The 23,749-nt window shown below is 45.4% G+C and overlaps 2 protein-coding genes and 2 pseudogenes across 2 annotated transcripts; 2 read left to right on the top strand and 2 right to left on the bottom strand.

Annotated features, from left to right (window-relative positions):
- The first annotated feature begins 989 nt into the window (after positions 1 to 989).
- LOC131695341 (uncharacterized) lies at positions 990 to 2,423 on the top strand. Its single transcript, XM_058983803.1, has one exon. It carries the CDS (start codon positions 990 to 992, stop codon positions 2,421 to 2,423), a length of 1,434 nt encoding a protein of 477 aa, XP_058839786.1.
- Positions 2,424 to 5,320: 2,897 nt separating this feature from the next.
- LOC131695340 (sodium-dependent phosphate transporter 2-like) lies at positions 5,321 to 6,364 on the top strand (annotated as a pseudogene).
- A 405-nt stretch (positions 6,365 to 6,769) lies between these two features.
- Positions 6,770 to 14,531, bottom strand: LOC131695338 (enoyl-CoA delta isomerase 1, mitochondrial-like; annotated as a pseudogene).
- Positions 14,532 to 17,787: 3,256 nt separating this feature from the next.
- LOC131695339 (small subunit processome component 20 homolog) lies at positions 17,788 to 19,731 on the bottom strand. The gene is made up of 4 exons (XM_058983802.1): positions 19,602 to 19,731; positions 19,308 to 19,473; positions 18,356 to 19,252; positions 17,788 to 18,300 (listed from the first exon to the last, which is right to left on the bottom strand). Exons 2-4 carry the CDS (start codon positions 19,437 to 19,439, stop codon positions 17,854 to 17,856), a joined length of 1,476 nt encoding a protein of 491 aa, XP_058839785.1. The 5' UTR covers positions 19,440 to 19,473; positions 19,602 to 19,731; the 3' UTR covers positions 17,788 to 17,853.
- Positions 19,732 to 23,749: the final 4,018 nt, after the last annotated feature.

Below are 23,749 nucleotides of genomic sequence, written 5' to 3'. Positions count from 1 at the left end.
AAAACGTTTCCTGTAACACTCATCACTGTTCGCTCGGCGGAGTTATGCTAAAATACATCCGAGTTACGGTGCATGGAAGAGAGAAGTCGATTAACACATATGCCTTCCTCGATGCTGGGTCGACCTCTACGCTGATGGAACATAGCTTGTGGGAAGAGCTAAACCTTAACGGTGAGAAGTCACCCTTGTGTATCACTTGGACCGGCGGACAAGGTAGATACGAAGATGACTCGGTGAAATGTTCGATAGATATCACCGGAGCGCAAACTCCAACTCAACGTTTTCATCTACCGAAGGTGCATACAGTACGAGCTTTAGATCTTCCCTCGCAATCCATAGTGCCTTCGGACCTGGTAAAACACTACAAACACCTAGCTGGACTACCTATTGAGTCGTACACTGGAGTCAAACCTCGTATTCTGTTGGGTGTCGATAACACTAGGTTAGAGTATCCGCTTGACTCAAGAGAAGGAAGCGCAAATCAGCCCACTGCTGTTTTGACACGACTAGGTTGGCTGATCTATGGTTGCCAGTGCTAGGCGTTGCACTCGACCGTTAAAAGCTATTTCGCTCTGGATAGCCTCGGAGTACAACCTGCTGGGAAGTCGCTGTTGTCGAAAGAAGACAAACGAGCGATGATGTTGCTGCAATCGGGCACGAGGAGACTGGATAAAGGATACGAAACCGGTCACTTGTGGCGGTACGACAATGTTCGGCTACCGGACAGTAAAAGTATCCCGAGCAAATACTCATGGGTTCAAACACCACTCAGCACCCTTGAAAAGTTCAGGCATATGGTCCGTGCCAATTTTCACAACCATCAAAGCACCATAAAATGGTCTCAATAACCCATACATAAACCAACGTATGTTTTTTATATGGGATCTACCGGACCATGGTGATGGTGTTTTCATAGGTTGAACCCATTTCAAACACTCATGTCCAGCCCCATGAGTATGGGGGTAATATGGGCTTTACGTTTGCTCGGGATGGCTTTGAAGCGCCAGCAATGTCTTGATAAGCGCCTGGCTCGCGAGCCTGAATTGGCGAAATGTCTTCACGAGAAAATTCTGGACTACAAGGCGAAGGGATATATTCGTAAGCTTTCGACACAGGAAGAAGTTATGCGCATGGAACGCTCGTGGTATCTGCCGATCTTTCATGTTGTCAATCCTAACAAACCTGGGAAGCTTAGAATTGTGTGGGATGCTGCAGCCAAGGTCGGACGCGTTTCGTTGAATTCGTTCCTGCTGAAAGGGCCTGACCAAGTTACGCCACTTCCGGACGTCTTACAACGGTTCCGCGAATATCGTGTAGCAGTTTCAGGGGATATTCGCGAGATGTTTCACCAAGTTCGGATCAACAGTGAAGACCAGCATTGCAAAAGGTTTCTCTGGAATGATGGAAATCCAGGGAATAACTCGACGACTTACGTCATGCAAGTGATGACGTTCGGTGCGAGTTGTTCGCCAAGCAGTGCACAGTACGTGAAAAATCTAAACGCAGGACGGTTTAAGCACCAGTTTCCGGAAACTGTTGAGGCGATCTGTAAGGGCACGTACGTTGACGATATGCTCTGTAACGTGGAATCAGAAGGAGAGGCGGTAAAACTCGCGCAGGATGTAAGGTCCATACATGCTGAAGGTGGCTTCGAGATCCGAGGATGGCTGTCCAACTCTAAAAAGGTAGTAGATGCCATGGGTGAATGCATCTTTTTCCAGAAGGATTTGAATAAGTCTAGCGAGCTGGCAACCGAGAAAGTACTGGGTATGTGGTGTGATACCATCAGCGATACACTTACTTTTAAAATCCCGAAACGATGCAGGCAACAGTTGCTTTCCGGAGAGGAAGCCCCTACGAAGCGTGAAGTACTACGAATCCTCATGTCGGTATACGACCCGCTCGGACTTCTGGCAAACATGCTAATGTTCCTCAAAGTCCTTCTTCAGGATATTTGGCGCTCTAACATTGGTTGGGATGAACCGATAGCCGGTCAACAACTTTCGAAGTGGAGAACGTGGCTCAGCGTGTTGAACAAGGAGAAAGCTTCCGTTCCGCGATGCTATCGAACGATAACAACGTCGTCATCTGTAATTCAGCTGCATGTTTTTGTTGATGCTAGCGAAAACGGGTACGCAGCGGTCGCATACTTTCGCTACGAAGAAGGTGACTCGATAGAATGTGCCTTTGTTGCTGCAAAAACTCGTGTCGCACCCCTGAAGTATGTTTCGATTCCTCGATTAGAACTCCAAGCGGCAGTCATTCGAATGCGTCTGGCGAAAGCGGTTTCTTCGATCGCTATTCCAGTATTCCAGTACAGAAACGGTTTTTCTGGACTGATTCAAGAGATGTCCTTTGTTGGTTGCGCTCAGATCACAGGAAGTACAGCAAGTTTGTTGGTGCACGGGTTGGAGAAATTTTAGAACACACTGACCTATCCGAGTGGTTCTGGATTCCGACGAAACTGAATATAGCCGATGACGGGACGAAGTGGCAACGGATTCCTGTCCTTTCACCATCGAGCCGGTGGTTTAGAGGACCCATGTTTTTATGGCAACCGCGACGTGCGTGGCCAGCCCAGCCGGCCAATCCTGAAACAACGACAACCAAAATGAATGTGTCGGTAAACGTCCACGCAGTCCGTGTCCCCATCATAATTTTCGCCAAATACTACAACTGGCGAAAACTCATCAGAGTAGTTGCGTATATGCTCCGGTTCTCGAGGAACACTCAGGCGAAGCTACAGTATCGTACTCCTACGACCGGAATCCTCAGTCAGGAAGAGTTATTAGATGCTGAACACTGTCTTTACAAGCAAGCACAGCTGGACGAATACAGTAAGGAAATTGCATTGTTATCGGGTTTCAAGAATGTTGCCGGAGTGAAAGCTGATCCCATTCCCAAAAATAGCTCGATCTACAAGCTATCGCCATTTCTCGACGAAAAAGGAGTTCTGCGCATGCTTGGAAGATCTGCTGGTTGTAAATTCATCCAACCGTCGGCCGCCCATACCATTTTGCTGCCGAAGAAGCACCCATTAACCACACTTGTCGTCCGTTTCTACCACGAGGCTATCATCATCTGCACCATGAGACAGTCGTCAACGAATTACGTCAGAAATATCGAATCCCGAAGATGCGAAGTGTCTGCTACAAGATTCGACAAGACTGCCAGGCCTGCAAGAATGCTAGAGCTCGTCAGCAACCGCCCGTTATGGCAGATCTCCCGTCAGCGAGACTAGGAGAATATTCCCGGCCATTCTCGTATTCTGGGATCGATTATTTCGGTCCGATGCAGGTGGTCGTTGGCAGACGTGTTGAGAAGAGGTGGGGTGTACTAATCACATGCTTGGTGGTACGCGCCGTACACATAGAAATAGCCCATACGCTCAATTCCAGTTCCTGTATCATGGTACTGAGGAACTTCATTGCGAGGCGTGGAACGCCGTTAGAGCTATTTAGCGATCGGGGTACAAATTTTGTTGGTGCCAATCGAGAGCTGAACGAAGCAGTACGCTCTTTGAATCAAGAGGAGATCATGAAGGAGTTCGTGACTGCAAACACTAAGTGGTCGTTCTTGCCACCGAGTAGTCCGCACATGGGTGGAAGCTGGGAGAGATTGGTGCAATCTGTGAAGAAAATCCTGAACAATATGAAGCTTCCTAGATTACCGACAGACGAAGTCCTACGGAACACTCTACTGGAAATAGAGAATACCATAAATTCGCGCCCCCTCACTTATGTACCAATAGAAGACGAAGAAAGTGAAGCCCTTACGCCCAACCACTTTCTGTTAGGCTCATCCAGTGGTTCAAAACCACTGTTTTCATACGATAACAGGCCCGCTATGCTGTCAAATACATGGAGAACATCACAAGCTCACGCCAACCTTTTCTGGAAGCGGTGGCTACAGGAGTACCTGCCGTCGATAAACCGCCGAACGAAATGGCATTTTCCAGTCAATCCTATCCAGATTGGGGATGTTGTGGTGATCGTTGATCCAGATCTTCCAAGGAACTCGTGGCCCAAAGGACGTGTCGTGGATGTGAAACTGAAGGACGGCCAAGTTCGCAGCGCTACGGTGAGGACAGCGTTCAACATATACGAACGGCCAGCGGTCAAGCTGACGGTGCTGGAAGTCGGCGCAATAGAGATTACGCAGGAACCATGATCCTGTGTACTGGGGGGGGGGGGGGGGAGTGTTACGCAACATGCGAACGCGCCTCCGTTATCAATTTGCGCTCAACGAGATCAGCCGCCGCATGTTCAAGCGGGACATGGGTAACTGACAAGTCGGTGGTAAACGCACGAAAAGGATAGCATCGAAGAAGAAAGGTAGGTTGACATAGAAGAAAGGTTGGAAGATTTGATTGGATTTGATAGTTATAAAAGTGAAATTAAATTGAAACTACTAGCTAGAAGTACGGTTTTGGTTTGTTTGACGGTTTTTTATGTATAGTAGTACGGATTGGATTATCAGCTAAAAGTACGGTGTCGAAGTCTTATAATTAATAGTACGGCTGAGTGATTTAAAGGCTAGAGGTAAAATGTGCGATAAAAGTAACAGAAATGAATTTAACCTAGAATTTATCACAGGATTATCACAACTAGTTTTATGTTATCGTAGCAGCGCCGGTAATCGAGTTGATAACGACAAGGTAAACAAAAGTTTGTAAAACTTAAACCTAAATAAAAGCTTAAAATATGTATAGGATTAAAGTACTGTACGAGACCGCTTCCCGGAAGTCACGGAAATTAGTATCTACACTAAACGTAAGTAAACAATGTAAAAGTCGATGAATTTACGATGATGAACCTATTATATACTTGTTTAAATGCAGGGAAAATTTAACCAACTCATAATAAACGAATTGAATTAGAGTTTTGCGTTGAGTTCGTTCAAGCAAATACAAATATGTTAATACGGAATGCTCTGATGATTTTTCGAGGACTCGTTTTAAGCTACCCTGTACCTGGAAAGGTACAGTGTCAATGTGACAGTGTACTTTGATGAATTATCATTGGAACTGGCAACGCAGAACGCCAAGCTGTTTATTATGGTATCCTAGTGATATTTCTGTTATTCTTTTTTTTATTCACGTACATTTAAAATTTTTAATTCGTCACGCTGTTATTCGCTTGAATTTCCTGATCTGCTTCTGAATTCTTTTAAAATGGCTATATTTGTGGTTTCGTGATTATGTGCAAAATGGTTTACTAACTACTTTTCTCGATAGAGATGATTTTTAAAAAATTCTCCTTATAGTACACAATTTCAGTATTCAGAAGCTATGTCGAACGTGAGTCGGTGGAATACGAATATGAAACGGTGGAATATGGTGAATATTCAATTCCATAAATTAAAGATCCAATCCATGAACGTCGAAATGTACAAAGGCACCGAGGTTAAGTTAATGTTGGGTTGCCTATCAGCGCTGGCCAGTTCCGCCCTGTGGCTGCTGGTAGCAACCTTCTTCAAACTGTCGATTTCCATAGCATAGCATCGTAGGTTCGACTATCGGTTTCAGTCTCGTCGTTCGTGGAATGCAGGAACCCAAGCGGAACACACTCTGAACGATCGTCGGATCGCGGTTCATTTCACCCGTGCTCAACGATATGATATTTTGAATGTCAGAAACCCGCTCAAGGCTAGGCTGTTATCATTGCCGCTGTTTTACGAAGCCACACTGGTAGTTAACGTATTCAGCATTGTGCACGCTTCTCTACATGGATAACATCCCGACATGGATGGCGGTAGTTATTAGTGTTTCGTGCAGCTTTTTGTCGTTCATTGGCAGAAGAAGAAAATTCTGCATCGAGACAAAGTCAAACGCACTGAGTTCACTGTCGGTGATTCGGATTGCGATTCGTCGTCAAACGGAAGTCCGCGGCAAATAAAACGTCCACTTTTCTTGTTTGGAAATGGAAAAACTTTACCAGCTATTACCGAAACACTGAGCTGGTAGCACTGTCCTCTTCGCACCAGCACAACGGATTGATTAAGAAGCGTTCGATTGACCTGTCTCCGCATGCAATCAAAAACAAACCAAATCCAAACTTGTGAAAAAAGCAGAAAACCTACTTTCAGCTTGGATAACACCGATCTGACGACAACCAGCCTAAATTACATCGATGAGTATCAGACAACGATTAATGGGATTGGACGCGTCGCCCTGAACTCGTACATCACCGGATTCAACTACGCAAAACAACGGAGTAAAAGACCAATCGAACACCATCCTGAAGGGGAAATCTCTACTAGCCCCAAGAGGGGGAATACTCTTTCGATAGCCGATTACACACTGGCGACGCCAAATATTGTTTTGAACAGTACCGGTAAAGATCTCAGGAGGGATCATCCATAAATGTCGTAGCATTATATGGGGGAGTTTTGTATTTTGTGATGATGTGTGACGATAGGGGGGTAGGGGTCATGTCATGCTACGTAGCTTTTTAAGGGGGAATAGAAGTTTTTAAAAAAAATTACGGGGACAAGGGGGGCAGAGTTACTGTCAAGCTACGCAATTACCAGGGGGGTATTTAGAGGTTTGTGACGAAATTCTACGATGGGGGAGGGGGGTGTTAAAAATCACTCAAAAAATGCTACGTCATTTATGGATCATCCCGGAAAGAATATGGGAAGGCATATCATATACTAATCAATACGACCCTGTCTCCGAATTCGAGTAAAGTTCCTAGTAGGGAAGTTTCGGAAGAGAGCAGACACAATCCAATGGAGGAGGAAAATGAAGAAGTGTCAGCTCTGTTTTCGTTCCTGCAAATACTGACTGTGACGTTCGGAAGTTTTGCTCACGGTAGTAACGATGTACGCATCGCGATAGGACCCCTCATTGCTCTCTTTATGATCTATCGGGAAGGCTCAGTATTGCAAAAGTCTGAAACTTCGCTACTGTACATTCTTTAGTTTTTTATATTTGCAATAAACATACTTTTTGCTACATATCTGCAAAATAATCAAAAAATATTACAAATACTCCTAAATGTGCAACATTTACCCGACTTTTTCAAAGCTTCAGGATAAAACTCAAGGCCTTGCTGCACTTTCGGTTGGCTTACAGCATACACAAACAAATCCACGTCCTGTGAACTGTTGTCCTCCAATTCCATAATGTCCTTGCTTTTAAGAGCCTGCTTAGTCAACGATCTTGCATGTGGAGAAATTTTCGCGAACCTGTCCAGAAAACTAACTGCCTTCGCCAATGCTTCCTCATTCGCAACTTTGTCAATCAATCTAATTTTGAACGCTTCGTCAGAAATAAAAACCATACCCGGTCATGGCGATTTCAGCGTTGCTCCGCAATATTGTATTTCGCATCGAAGGCTAGAACCAGCGGCAATGCCGATCGTGTAGTTTGGTCCACACATCATTCGGTACTCACAGTATAACGAAAGCAGACTACCACATTCTGGTGCATGGCCATTGATCACAGCAATGGTTAGATACAGCGTGAACTAAACATCCTGCAGGGTAAACCCGGATTGCTTCCAGTCTTTCAGAGTTTTGTTTATATAATTTCATAATATCTAATCCGGCACTGTTTTGGAGGACGAAGATTCTGAGATAGCAATCAGCAGCTCGAGATTAATCCTGTTCATCGGAAGGGGTGAGAGTTATGGTGGCATAGCCAGTTTTATGGTCACCCTCGGTCATAACTAGCTTGTCTGGAGCATCACAAGAGGAGCACTTTTTCGGCACACTTTTTATTGATAAAAAACGATTAACCAATCGTACCTAAACCGAGAACGGGGCGAAAATATTGTGAACCTGAGAATAAATATACGACCACCGACTTATGATATTTAAATTCTAACTCACATTTAGAGAAACGATATGTTACCAAAGCGATGCAGCACGAAAATCTTAACAAAATCACGCCGTATCAGAATTTCTATCTATCTGATCACAATAAAAAAAAATACAAGCTATAGAAGCAAATTATGTTGTCAAAAAAAACATAGAACTGCATGCTTTGATTGAGATATATCAAAACGCGTTGCCATTTTTATTGATTTTTCAATACATGCAACTGTCAAGCAGATATGAAGAATTAGGTTCTTTAAATCAAGTTTTCGGTGAGCCAAAAACTGATGACCAGTTTGTATGGGACCTTGGCGTATTTAATTTGTATTTGGTTCAAGTTTACGGAAGTTGTTTACGTCTTGTTGCCGTACCGGGAACACCTGGTTTCGAACGAATTCCACACGATGGGCTGAAAACTCGCAACTTCAAAGCCGTAGCATTGTAGGAGCTTTGCTTGGCGGGACAGAATGTGTGGAAAAGCGGGCATCGAGCGGTTACATTCTACTAGAGCGACGGCATAACAAACGAGTAGGGAATCAGCTTTGTAGTGCTTGGCAAGATGCGACAAAGCGTGATCAAGTAGCAAACGGTTAGCGAAAGGGTATGTGTGGAGCAAAGGCCCATTTCTACAACTACAACACCGTCAACGTGCACTTGTAACCCGTCAGGGTAACTCCGCTAGCGAATGATGGATATTAATAGTAGCATGTCTGTAATAGCATACGCACCTGGAACTATTGAGAACCAGAGCTACAGGTCCAAAGCCCTGGTCAAGGAGGATGGTTGTGATGATCTGGGCCGCGGTCACCACATAAAGCAAAATAGGTCATAACCCCAATTCCAAGGCGTGATGCGACCCGTGCCGAGGGATGAGTGATCGAGGGGGTGAAAAAGATGCTCGATCGTTAACGGAGCCTGTGGGGTACCTAGGCAACCCCCACAGTAAGCGTCCCTTACCACGTTACTGCGGAGCTCTGGCGTGGCGGACCTTTCTTTCTCGCGCAACTCGTGGGAATCAATATGAGTGAAGTATACAAAAACCAAAACCAAAAAACGGAGGTGCCGAACCCCTTTGCTAGAAGTGGTTTGACGAGGTCTCCCCCCAGTGGGGAGAGTAGTGGTGCGACGAGTGCTGTATCCGACAGCACAAGTGACCCCCAGCAGTGGTAGAAAATAGCCCTACCAACTGGACGGGCCACTATCCGTGATGCGCAAAGTGGTGGAGCAACTCGATGCAATAATCGAGTTTACTAGCGCGAAACAAAATATTAGCAAGGAGCTGAAACAAAGCCTGCTGATGCTCCGGAAGGATGTTCGTGTCGCAAGGAATGTCGGGAGAAGTCCGGAACCCAGACAGTGGCCTCCAAGAGGGAGGGAAGAGAGAAGGCCGACATAGGTACCCAGACAGGGGCCCTCCCCTTCCCCTTCTATGGAGCAGCCATGTCGCTGGCTGAGTTCCCCTCGAAGGGCAAAGGCAAGGGCAAGCGCAAGACGGCGTCGAACGCGAAGCGCCCTGGGAGATCACCAGGCGAGGGTGAAAAAACCAACACCACACGGCGTGTAACCGTCACGGCCAAACGCCGTTTGGTCGAGGTAAACCGGGGCGAGAATGACCCCGCTGGGCAGAGAGAAAGTACCAGCAACTCGGTGCAACCGGGGCAGGGGGGTGTAAACCCCTGGACGCTGGTTACCAAGAAGAAGTTGTACCGCGGCCCGCGAGGAAGTCCAAGGACAAAAGCGAGGCCTTGTGGTTAAAAACAGACAAGGACAAAAATACCGACGTCCTAAAGTCGATGAGGGCGGCCGAAAGCCTCTCGGCCCTCGGGCAAGACGTGCGCAGCATGAGACGCATCAACACAGGCGAAATACTTCTGGTGCTGAAGCGAGGCGCACAATCTAGTGCAGTGTATAAGGCCTTGGCCCAAGAGGTTCTGGGTGAAGGCGCCCAGGTCAGGTCGTTAGAGGCGGAAATGACTCTCCAGTGCAAGCATCTGGACGAGTTCCCGACCGCAGACGATGTCGTCGCAGCCGTCAAGGAGCAATGCGACGTGATAATCGAGCGGGCCTCAGTGCGTCGTCGCTGCGGAGAGGAGGGGCTTAAGGAGCGGGGCTGCACTAAGACGCATAAATGCCTTTTCTGCACCGCTAAGAAGCAAGCCCGTAATCATGCTATGGGTGGACCTTCGTGTCCCTTCGGTGAGGCAAATAAGAAGAAGCCGTGAACGTTACACAGCTAAATCATAACTATTGTGCAGCAGCCCAACAGCTGCTGTAGCAGTCGGTCTCGGAGTCGAGGACAGCTGTCGCCCTCCTATCAGACCCGTACAACATCCCTGCCGGCAACGGCAACTGGGTGTTGGACGGGCCTGGGATGGTGGCAATCTGTACAAGGGGACGGTTCCCGGTTCAAGAGGTAATACACTCCTCCGCCAAGGGTGTTGCGATTGCCTAGATCAACGGTGTGTTCTATTGTAGCTGCTACGCTCCACCAAGGTGGCCCATAGAACAGTTCAACCAGATGATCGACAGGCTCTCATCAGACCTAGTGGGCCGGAAACCGGTGGTTATAGCGGGAGACTATAACGCTTGGGTAGTAGAGTGGGGCAGCTGCTGTACAAATAGCAGGGGCCAAGCGCTAATGGACGGAGGTAGTTATCGTCAACAACCGCAAGTCGGCACAACATGCAGTTATCCATGTGGGAGAAGTCGCGATCACTTCACAGCGAAGTCTGAAGTCTCTCGGAGTCACTATAGACAACAAGCTGACCTTCGGCAGCCATGTCGAATATACATGCAAGAGAGCGTCGACTGCTGTGGCGGCTCTATCGAGAATGATGTCCAACAGCTCAAAGGTGTGCGCCAGTAGACGTAGGTTACTGGCAGGCGTTGCCGTATCTATCCTCAGGTACGGCGGCCCGTCATGGTCAAGAGCACTGAGGGTAACCGGTTACCTACAGAAACTGGAGAGCATCTACCGCGTGATGTGCCTCGGAGTGATATCTGGCTACCGCACGGTATCACACGATGCATCCTGCGTGATAGCGAGCATGACGCCAGTCGGGCTGGTCATTCGGGAAGATGAGGAGTGCTTCGAGCTACGTGGAAATAGGGGAGCCCGCGAGCGCACCAGGGTGACCTCGGTCGCCAGATGGCAGCGTGAGTGGGACAACTCCTCGAAAGGTAGGTGGACCCACCGGCTGATACCTAGCATATCGAGCTGGGTGGGAAGACCCCATGGGGAAGTTCACTTCCACCTGACACAATTCCTGTCAGGCCATGGCTGTTTCCGTCAGTACCTTCACAGGTTCGGGCACGCGGAGGTCCCAGTCTGCCCGGACTGCCCAGGTGTAGACGAAACTGCCGAACACATACTGTTCGTATGTCATCAGTTCGACGTCGAAAGAAGAGCAATGCTTGACGTCTGTGGCTGGGACACAACCCCTGATACCCTTATTCAGCGGATGTGTCAATCGGTGGAGAAGTGGAACGCAGTCTCGGCTGCTACCATCCAGATTGCCAGTAGGCTACAGGTAATCTGGCGAACCGAGCAACAGACGACGGGCACGGCTAACTAGTGATTGGTTAGCTGGAGCAAATAAGACCAAACGCAAAAAAGGGAGTGAATGGTCTGTGCATGCCGAGGCAGGTTTGGCGCAGCGACTGGCAACCGCGTAAGGGGTAAACCCAGCCACCCCGAAGCAAGACAGAGGAGTGAGTGTATAGGCGTATAAGTGGACTGCCTCATGCCAAGACGGGAGGGTCGTAGCGTAGTATGTTGGGACTTAGCTATCGATACCTCATGGCGTGGCAGAGGAGTCAAAGGGTGAGCATCCAAGTCAGTCTCACACGGCATGTTAAGGATGAGCACAAAAGTCAGCCTCACATGGTATGGTAGAGGCTAGCACAAAAGTCAGCCTAGCAAGGAATAAAAATGGTGAGCACACAAGTCAGCCTCGCATGGTATGTCAGAAGTGGGGCCTAAGAAAAATGTCCCACATGGGATGCCAGAGGCAGTGACAGAGGTACAATAGAGTGGCACGATCGAGAGTGAATCAGGTGATAGGGTGAGCACCCAAGTCAGCCTCACATGGTATGGGTGGGGCGAGCACAAAAGTAAGCCTAGCAAGGAATGAGTAAGGTGAGCACACAAGTCAGCCTCGCAAGGAACGAAAAAGGTGAGCACAAAAGTCAGCCTCATGTGGGAGTGTTTGAGAGTGAATCAAAGTGCGATTGAGAGAGCACCCAAGTAAGCCTCATACAGGACGTATGAAGCCGTGAGTGAGAGTGAATGAGTACATTTAGTACAGCCATCCCCCAGAAGTAATACCGAGAGGTAGTTCCTGGGAGGAATGATGGCGGAGCCCAATGGAGTTTAGTCGGTATTAATGGCAGCGTCACCATTCGAGCCCGACACGCCCCCAGTGCACCCCGTGTGGTTTATTGGACCCTACCAATAGCACGTGTACTAGGCTAGGACGTAAAGGTCTTCTCCATTGTAAAAAAAAGCGCTAATGGAGGCGCTTGCGAAACTCGATACATTTGCCAGCCCGAGTTTGGCTCCAGGCATGGAATGGAGGGTAGACGAAGGCTACACCCATAGCGATCATTTAGCAATCCGCTTTAGGATCAACTATGGTGTGCAGCATCCGAGGGCGGGGGATCCTTGTCAGGTACGCGGGTGGAAGTCCAATCACTTCGACAGCGAAGCTTTCACCGCGGCCCTGGGACTGGAGGCCAACACCGACAGTCTAAGCAGGGATGCGCTGGTAGCTGTTCTATCACGCTCGTGCGACGCCACTATGCCGAGAAAAACCCTACCAAGAAACGGCAGATGCCCGGTATACTGGTGGAGTGCCGAGATTGCAGCTCTACGATCAGCCTGCCTCAGAGCTAGACGTAGGATGCAAAGGGCCCGCACCGAGGATGCAAGAGAGAACCGCCGTGAAGTGTTTCGAGCTGCGAAATTGGCCCTTAACAAGGCCATAAAAAGCAGCAAGAGAGCGTGTTTCGACAACCTGTGTAAGAGTGCCAACGCGAATCCGTGGGGTGACGCCTACAGGATCGTGATGGCCAAGACCAAAGGGGGCTCTTCACCCCCAGAACGGTCTCTGGACCGGTTGGCGACGATTATCGAAGTACTCTTCCCGTCTCGAGCCACAAGCCCCTGGCCACCTGCACAACGAGACAGTGCGGGCACGGCCGAAATGGTGGCTCCGGTGACGAATGAAGAACTACTCGCAGTGGCTAAATCCCTAGCAATGAACAAAGTTCCAGGGCCGGATGGAGCTGCAAACAGCGCTCTCAAGGCAGCGATCATAGCGAACCCGAACATGTTCAGGTTAGCTATGCAGAGATGCCTTGACGAGTGCCGCTTCCCCGATAGATGAAAAAGGCAGAAATTGGTGATGTTGCCGAAGCCCGGGAAGCCGCCAGGCGACCCATCGGCGTACAGACAGACCAATCTGTCTGATCGACACGACTGGCAAATTGCTTGAGAGGATTCGGCGGCCATCGAGTTTTTAGAAAGTGACGGACCACGGTTACAATCAGACCTCCAGAAAATTGCTGTGGTTTTTTTCGGGACAGTTTCCCGCCACTGTTGAATAGTTTAGTGTGCGCGTGCGACAGTGAAAAGTCCTGTCGAAAAGTGCCGGCCCGTGGTCCGGGTGCTCAGTAGAGTGGTGCTGGATCGACGAAGTGGGACAGCTAAGTGCAAAGGAGTTTTCGCTTCCCCGGCTAATCCTTAAAGATCCTGAGCATCCGCCCCTCTCGCTGTAGAGGATAATCCGAACGAGCCTTGCTCTCCTCTACAGCTAACAGCCAAGAAGAGGGAAGCAGGTAGGACAACGACTCCACCTGGGAAGACCACTGCGGTGTCTTCCGGGATTCCTTGCGGGGAGCAAGTGAATCCGGTGATTTGTCACCAACGTCGCTAGGGAGGTTCCAACAAAGGAGCCAAGCTCACCTCCCTAGCTAATTGTCAACGACCGCTGCCGGAGCAGCCAACGACCAAAGGAGAACGCGGCCGTTGTTGTCCCGGCCGGTCGGAGGAAACCACCCGCCTTTCCGCCAGCAGTAGCAGATCACCAGCAGCAGCAGCAGCAGCTGAGAGAGTAGCGGGGAATAAAAGTCGGTAAATTTAATAATTTATTTTGTTTGTTTACTTTTTTTTGTTGTGTTACGAAATCCGAAAATCTTGGTAGAAGCACCTAGGCCGCCCTGAAAAGAAGGGTACGCCGGGCAAATAAGAACCCGAGTAGCGGGCAAAACCCCTACTTACACACTGTCCTCACGAAGCGAGATCCGAGAACAAGAATGATGCATTTTACGCGCATTTGCAGCCCGCGGCAGAATGTGAAGCTCCTCATCAGCGACACGAACGCCACTCTTGAGATAACTTGAATAACAAACTGAGAACCAAATCGACCACGTTCTAATGAACGAAAATTTCTTCTCCGACATAACAAATGTTCGCACTTTTTTAAGTGTGAATATTGATTTGGAATCGCCCACAGAAAGGTCGGGATACTGATCAACTGCAATGTGAACCGCTGAAACACGAGAGAGAGGCGTTGGTTAGAGCACACCACTGGTTTCGAAGATCTGGGAGAAACAGATTTTACAGAAGGATTGGATGGAGTAAGTAGTATCTCCTATCAATAAAAAGGGTATTAAGCGGTATTGCTACAACTAGTTACCGAGCACCCCATTGCTCGGTGTTGTCCCAAATTCTTTGACGCCACCGTGTTCGTGTTCGTTGATGAGTTCGTGTATTTAGGCTCACCAATGACCGCCAATAATGACACCAACAGTGAAATTTGGAAACGTATTCTATCAGGTGAACGTTGTTACTTTGGGCTTCGAAAAACCCTTCGGTCGAAGAATGTACGACACCACATGAAGTTAACCTTCTAGAAATCGCTCAATAGACCGGTTGTCCTCTACGGTCACGAAACCTGGAGTATGCTGGCGGGAGGCCAATGCGCTCTTAGTGTTTTCGTATGGAACGTGTTGAGAACGATCTACGATAGGATGCATATGAAGAACAGAATGTAGAAACGGCGTATGAACCACGAATTGCAACAGTTGCTTGGAGAACCGCTCATTGTTCGCTCAGCGAAATTTGGGCGGCTGCGGTGGGCTGGGCATGTCATCTAATTGGTGAACAACTCGGTAAAATGGTTCTAGAAACTAATCCGACAGCAACAACGAGATTGGCCAAGATGATGAAGACCTGAGGAGTCTTCATGTCCTGCCAGGTGACAAACAGCTATGGAAAGAGTAAACTGACGACGCCTTCTTGATACAGCAAAGGATAACATGGCCTTAGACTGATTGCTAAGTAAAATATTTAAGTGAAAGTTTAGCAAAAAGTTTCCCAACATAAAAACATCTTCTGATATAATCATTTTAGTGATATATCCTCTTAGAAATAATCATGGAAAATCAACTCTTCAAAAGAGTAGTGAGATTTGGTGTCTTCAGCAAAGTTGTTGGAAATTTCATTCAAAACATCTTTATTAAAGATATGAAAACTAAATTTGTTTGAAGAATTAATGCATCCATCTGGTAGGATTATTTACCAAAATTTTTTTTATCAAAAAATACTACACCTTCAAAGCTGACGGTTTCGAAGCTATGTGATATTGACCGTAAAAAAATGTTTTTTCGAGCAATAATTTTACTTTTCTTCTCTTTTAAAGTTCATAACATAAGAACGAGTCCGAAATTGTATTACGCCATTTAATTCAGTACTCAAATATGCATCATAAATAGCAAATAACATGACATTTTTTTAATTTTCTTCATTTTCGATTCTCCATGGTGTTTGAAATATTAAGTTCTCAATGTAATGATCCGATAATAAACTTCTAAAATTATTATTTATCATTACATATTAAATATTTTTTAAATTAAATTATTTTTTTTTATCAATTCAATTTATTTTGGTTTGGGGGGTTTTGACCCCCAATCCCTTCCCCTTTGACTACGCCACTGTTCCACGAAGTTGCGAAAAAGCGGTGTCTCCAAAATGTCGATGTACCTTTTCAGAATTGTAAATGTGTAGAGCGGTTGGAACTGGAAACTTTCAATGAAGAGTGTTTTTCTACGATTTTTTTGTACTGTAATAAACAGCGAAGCCTAATGTGGCTACGCCACATCGAATTTACCAAGATCGGTGTCTCACTGGCAAAGGCCAGTTATTTAATCCTTAAATGCATGAAACTCATTTTTCCTTGGTACTCATTTCTCTGGATGAATACTATGTATACTAGGGTGGGGCAAAATGATCGTTTTTTCAGCACAGCACTTTTTTGGTTCCATTTGGGGTCCCAAACAACTGTAAAATTTGGTGTCGATTGGATTTGACCCGGCGTAGCGCATTGCGTTTGAAATTTGTATGGAAATGAGTATGGGAAAACCTACTTTTTTGCATTTTCGATTTTACAGACTACAATTCTTCCTGCAGTATACCAGCAATCAGCTAGAAGTGTAGTCCGGGATATGCTGAACAACTTTGCCGAAGGATGCATGGTGCTAGAATGTGTCTACAACAAGTTATAGCTGTTCAAAGTTCGATAGATCGAATTTATTGCCAAAAATCATTCTTTTTGCTAACACTGCGGGTGTACTAATGATATTTCATATAGCATACCAAAATAACATAATATACTTTAAATTTACCACATTGGTATATTTGGATGAATTATTCAAAAGCCTTAGCTCAATTTCACGGGCATAGGTAGTTCAAAAATAGGGCGTAGTGAGGGAGGGGGGGAGACTTTTAAATATGGAAATTTGAACTGAAATAACTGAAATCTTATCGAGATGGAATGTTCAGATGAATTATTTTACAACATTTACACAATCCACAAGAGCACCAGTTCAACAGCAATTTTTACTTTAGGTGATCGAACAACATCGAAAAGAGCATCCTATCAAATCATAGTGCGTATTAAACTGAAATATAATCAATGCATTCCTCTGACATATCAACTCGACATCAGTTGATTCAGTCTTCAACTTTACTTTCATTGATATAAAGTCAATGCATAGGGATACAGTATGTTTCGTTTCATCGTTACTATTATGCATAGGACATTGTGCAAATGTTTTAAAATAATTCATTTCAACTCGACAAGATTTTATTCAGTTATTTCAGTTAGAATTTCTATATGTTGAAGCCTACAACCCCCCCCCCCCCCCTCCCATACACCCCTCACTACGCCCTATTTCTAAACTACCTACGCCCATGAAATTAAGCTGACGCTTTTGAATAATTCATCCAAACATACCAAAGTGGTAAATCTAAAGTATTTGATGTTATTTTGGTATGCTATATGAAATATCATTGGTACACCCGCAGTGTTGGCAAAAAAAAATGATTTTTGGCAATTAATTCGATCTATCGAACTTTGAACATCTATAACTTGTTGTAGAGACATTCTAGCATCATGCATCCTTCGGCAAAGTTGTTCAGCATATCCTGGACTACAATTTTATCTACTTGTTGTTATACTGTAGGAAGAATTGTAGTCTGTAAAATCGAAAATGCAAAAAAGTAGGTTTTCCCATACTAATTTCCATACAAATTTCAAACGCAATACGCTACGCCGGGTCAAATCCAATCGACACCAAATTTTGTACAGTTGTTTGGGACCCCAAATGGAACCAAAAAAGTGCTGTGCTCGGTTGATTAGGTTATGATTACGTTTTTCCATATAACAATGCCCCACCCTAATGTATACCTCTTGTTAAGGCTTTATATCACGGAATTCGGTATGTTGCCAAATGGCAACAGTATGCATTTAAGGGTTAACATTTGTGGTAATTGGATGAATTTCTTTCAAGACTAGTTCAGCGTATTTGTTGTACATACTTGTTTGTGCTATTATTTGTAGTTGGGTAATTTAAAACGATGAGATGGGATTGTCATAATGTATAATATAAAGAAAACAAACAGGATTATTCGGAAAATCTTCTGTCTTTAACATTCTTTTATCTGTGGTAGTAGGCGTAGTATGCAATCAGTTAGCTTTGGAACAAGTCTTCTAAACGTCTTGTTTTTCTATTTATTTTTTTCTCTCCACTATACGTTCGCTTGCTGTTCTGTTGCTTTAGAACATCGGATTTACGTCTTTTCGCTTCTCTTTTTCGATTTTTTTCCGTCAGCTTTCTTTTTGCAGCTAGGGAAGGATTATTTATCTTCTCTATTGCATTATTTCGTCGCCGAAGTCGACGTTTTTCTTCAATTTTGGACTGCATATTAAAACAAATATTATCGTACTGCTCCTTGCCAATTTTAGCTTTAATTTGACAACCTAGCCTTTCAACTATTTGTTTCAGGTCTTCGTTGACATGATCTTTGTCAGTTAATTCACGCAGTGCTGGTGACAAAATTGACGGCGCCAAACATAGCAAAGCATTATCATTTAGCAAATCGACGATTGATTCCATTAGATTGAACATGTTTTTTCGCTAAAATATAAAGAATATTAAATATGTTACTATCGACATTTTTTCTAATTCTTACCAAGACAATAGATTTTGGTGATTTAGCTACTTCACTTTGTATGACATACCGTACCCTTCGCAGCATCCAAATTAAATCGATGCTTTTGTTATTGTCTGCATTGTCGGTCTTTAACGGGATGTCGCTGAGAATGTTTCCGATGATGAGAAGATTTTGAGCTATCAGTTGGGCAGTGGCGTCATCCGTTTCTCCTGGCATCAATTGAGTACACATATCCAAAACGAGAGAACGCGCTTGTGCACTAGGATTACTGTACATAAACCGGTGACTCATTTCACTTTCTTCGCCTTTTAGAATTCTGTAAATAGTATGCGGTTTGATACAACTAAGAATGACTCCAAGTAATTCGAGGGCACCAAAACGAACCCACTGATGATCATAGGCAAGCAGTGATTGAAGACTATAAGCCAGCTCATCGACCATTTCAAGATATTTGGTACATGTAAGAACCTCCGGACATACCTCAAATATCTGGCGTAAAACATTCAACGTTTGAAACAAAGAATGGTCTTTCAATGCTTGTGCCTCTTCACCTTGTTCGTCCAGTGGTACAATATGTTTCAAACGGACAAATTTTCCAGCATTTTCCGATCCCAAATCGTTGAGGGATGAAAGCAAAGCTGGAAATATTTGATCGACCCGGCGTGTAAATGTCTTTTTCTCGACGTTTATCAGGCGTTTGATGAATTGAGCGCCAAGTTCTCGATGGTTCAATTTATTGTTCTGCAGCAAAACCAGTATCAAATTCACCAATTCGTCACGATAATTTTTATTCAACCGAGACAATAGAGTTTCCAAGGCCTCTGCAACTAGAGCGCGACATTGAGGGGACTGTTCGTTAATCAGACGTATTCCTAATGTAAGAAAGACAAAGTTTCCTTTGGTATTAAGAAGTTCCTGGAAACGAAAACAAATTATTGTTAAATCTTAATAAGTCGTATGTAGCTATTACCGCTGGGAATGAAAGGAACATCGTTTTTAACATCATCACAGCAGATTCTCGCCCAGACAGTACTTCGTATTCTAGCTGGCTAATGTAGAACTGAATGGTGTGCTCGACGTTGGGTCCCAGCGGATAACCCATCAAATAGTCTAACACTACTCGACGGCATTCCTCTCTGAAAAAATAATTCACATTTCCATGAGCTATATGTCAGGAACATTAGAAATAAAACTACAAGGGACAGCCCAATGTGGTAACTGTTGACGTAGAACTACACTACTTAGAATATTTTAATAGTATTACTTTTTAACTTTTTAGTATATTTTGTTGTAATCGAAACGCACAACCGTTTTCTCTCTAGACGTACTCAGTCCTGTTGTCCGAACATCAATTGAGTTAGTCAATTAAACGTACACTGTTGTTATATGGCAAACACTCTAGTGCGAACTAAACAAAAATGAAATGGGGTTTTCGATTAATTGACACCGGTGTAGTGGAGTGCACTGGTTTTGCACTTTCTAGCAGAAGTGTCAATGAAACATACCCAGTTTTCTGCACTTCTGCTAGAAAGTGCAAAAAACGGTGCAGTTTCAGTGCACTCCACTACACCGGTGTCAATCAATCGAAAACCCCAAAAGTCGAATCTTTTTCACACTCACAATGATGCAAACTAAATGGGTGCGTATACGTATAATTCGACCCCTGGCTTGGGGCGCTTGGCGGTAAAGTTGCAAACACACATGGATTAGACTGCATTAAATGGACAAAACAGTGTACATAATATATTGCGAATAACTCAAGCATTCTGATATCAGATGTCAATATTTTGAAAGCATTGTTCGTTCGATCGACATACATAAATCTTAGAAAGAATTTTGTTACATCCGTCACAGCGCATGCGACTACACAATAACAAGAAGAAACCGAACTCATACGCCACTCAGCAGTACTATAAATTTAGCACAGGTAGCTAGCGAAGGCCAGTTCATTTCTAACCGCGATACCGCGAGCATCAGCAGCAGTAACAGAAGGAAAGATAAACAAGTGAAAAAGTAGTATTATTAGCATTTCATCTTTATTTCGCCACCAGCCAGCGACCAGATTCGAGCATCGCCTAAAGGGTGCTTTTCAGGACCAAAAGAATTAAATTAAATTCTATTCCAAAGGCGGTTGCTCTTCACCACCATCGAGAAGTTTCCAGAGAAACCCAGCGATTTCTACTGCAAGCTCAACCCTCCACGATATCAACCGTTCCCCAGTCGGAACAAAAATGGTCCTTCGAGCCGGATAGGTCTTACCAGTAACGACGCCACGAGAAGGTGAAATAATAAACGCAGCGCAATTCGATTGAAAACTTTCTTCTCATGCTGTGTGCACGGAGGTACGCGATCATCGAAACAAGTTGGAAAAGGTTTGCTTACGCTGTGCGTGTGTATAAAAACAATCGCGTTAGTTCGTGTTCGGTCGAAATAGAATATCGCGCAAGTGAGAATGCCGCTTGATTGATCGCCCCTTCCGCCACGGGAGCAAAAAAAATGTGATGCCATCGCTTCCACAATCGCCGCAACACAGTGAATCTGACAATTTTCTCCGTTTCAATGATTGGGAAAATGGTGTAGATGCTACCACAAGGAAGGAAATCGCAGGACGTAGCCAAGTTCATCGAAAATTAATGCGGTTGCACTCGATGTACCGTAAAAAGGATAATGTCGGGTTGGCTCTATTGAACGTGATGAGGAACAAGCTTGCTGCAGCATATTCCGAGTTTAGCGACATTCACAACCAGATAGTGGCTCTCGTTCCGAATGACAGCAAGAGCGAGTATACGATGCATTCGAAGATCTTCATGACTATCTGAACTTGACCGTTGAAGAGATTATTTTGCAGACGTAAAATGTAACGGCTTCTCACTCACCATACAGCATATTGTGATTCAATAGCAACAACTGAAGGCACCAATCCCAACATTCGACGGAAAATATACAAGTTGGTCAAAATTCATGGCAGTCTTCCAAGATTTGATGGCGAATTCCTCAGATACTTATGCCATCAAACTGTACCACCCAGTAAAAACTCTTGTTGGGGCAACTGCATATGATGAACATATTATTAGCGAAGGGAACTGGCCAGTGTTGGCGTGCACAAGAACGGTGCTGCACCATGTGATATTCCTGTGCACTGGCTCATAATATGTCAGATCTAAGTTCATTGAGCTAGCAAGTAGCACGAGCACCGATGAGTGAGAGTTCTCGCTAGCACGGTGATAGCTAGCACGCTGCACCGAGATATAGCTCAGCTAGAGCAAAGTAGAAAAAAATACAACACGTTAGCGTGAGTAATAATTGCTTGCATCGTTTTTTGCAGCAACTTGTCGCACATTGGCTTTGTCCTATTCTTTCGTTCCAATTTCCAAAGCTCACTCTACTGCACCGTTCTAGCTCATCGAGCAGCTTAGCTCATTGAGCTAACTCATGCTAGCTCACCGAGCTAGCTCGTGCCAGCTTACCGAGCTAGCTTATCGTGCTAGCCCGTTATGCTAGCTCTTCGATTCCTACAGTAGGAAGCACGAAGGATACCTAGCACGAGCAGTGTCAGTGCTTATTGCTTTTGGTTCGTTCAAAGCAGCCGTTCAGCTCGTGCTGTGCTTCATGCATCCCTACGGAACGCTATGAAAATCAACGCGTAATCGTCGAGTCACACATTCTAGGTTTGCTCCAGCTAAAAAAGTTGACTGGAGAATCACATAAGGCTCTGCGTAACCTTTCCTACGATTCCACACGCCATGTACACAGTTTTCGTTATTTAACGCGATTTAACAACATCGCATGGGTCTTCCCCAGGGCTCATGTCTAAGTCCCCTGCTCTACAATTTTTACGTGAATGACATTGACGATTGTCTTGCCAATTCATGCACGCTAAGGCAACTTGCAGACGACGGAGTGGTCTCTGTTACAGGGCCCAAAGCTGCCGACTTGCAAGGACCATTACAAAATACCTCAGACAATTTGTCTGCTTGGGCTCTTCAGGTGGGTATCGAGTTCTCCACGGAGAAAACTGAGCCGGCGCAACTCCAGCTTCTATTAATGGGTGCAACGATCAATCAGGTTTTCACATTTAAATATCTCGGGGTCTGGTTCGACTCTAAAGGTACATGGGGATGTCACATTAGGTATCTGAAACAGAAATGCCAACAAAGGATCAATTTTCTCCGAACAATAACTGGAACATGGTGGGGTGCCCACCCAGCAGGCCTGATCAGGTTATACCAAACAACGATATTGTCGGTGATGAAGTACGGGTGTTTCTGTTTCCGCTCCGCTGCGAACATACACTTCATCAAACTGGAGAGAATCCAGTATCGTTGCTTGCGCATTGCCTTGGGCTGCATGCACTCGACCCATACGATGAGTCTCAAAGTGCTGGCGGGCGTTCTTCCGCTAAAAAATCGATTTTAGGAACTCTCATATCGATTGCTCTTCCGATGCGACATTCTGAACCCGTTGGTGATTGAAAACTTCGAGAGGCTGGTCGAGCTCAATTCTCAAACCCGATTTATGTCCTTGTACTTCGACTACATGGCACAGAGCATTAATCCTTCTTCATATACTCCCAACCGTGTTCGTCTCCTAGATACTTCTGATTCTACTGTATTCTTCGACACATCCATGAAGGAAGAGATTCGTTGAATCCCGGACCATATACGCCCTCAAGTGATCCCCAATATATTTTATAATAAATTCCGAGAAGTCGACTGTGACAAAATGTTCTACACTGACGGATCAAATCTCGATGGGTCCACTGGCTTCGGTATCTTCAACAATACTATCACCGCTTCATTCAAGCTCAATGATCCCGCTTCAGTTTACGTCGCAGAGTTCGCTGCAATTCAGTACACCCTTGGGATCATCGACACTCTGCCCACAGATCACTACTTCATCGTTTCGGACAGCCTCAGCTCTATCGAGGCTCTTCGTGCGGTGAAGCCTAAAAAGCAATTCCAGTATTTTCTGGGGAAGATACGGGAGTCCTTGTGTACGTTATCTGAAAAATGTTATCAGATTACCTTTGTTTGGGCCCCTCTCATTGTTCTATTCCGGGCAATGAAAAGGCCGACTCATTAGCAAAGGTGGGCGCATTAAATGGTGACATATACGAAAGACCAACCTGCTTCAACGAATTTTTTAGTATTTGTCGTCAGAGGACGCTCAACAGTTGGCAAACCTCGTGGAGCAATGGGGAACTTTGACGATGGCTACATTCAATTATCCCAAAGGTATCAACGAAGCCTTGGTTCAGGGGGATGGCTGTGGGTCGGGATTTTATTCGTGTAATTTCCCGACTTATGTCCAATCACTACACCTTGGATGCGCATTTGCGGCGTATTGGGCTTGCGGAAAGTAGTCTGTGCGCTTGTGACGAGGGCTATCACGACATCGAGCACGTTGTCTGGG

This window comes from Topomyia yanbarensis, unplaced genomic scaffold (genome assembly GCF_030247195.1).
Source record: "Topomyia yanbarensis strain Yona2022 unplaced genomic scaffold, ASM3024719v1 HiC_scaffold_371, whole genome shotgun sequence".
Taxonomy (NCBI): Eukaryota; Metazoa; Arthropoda; class Insecta; order Diptera; family Culicidae; genus Topomyia; species Topomyia yanbarensis.
The sequence above is the reverse complement of the archived record's forward strand: the minus strand, read 5'-3'. Positions and strand labels throughout refer to the sequence as shown.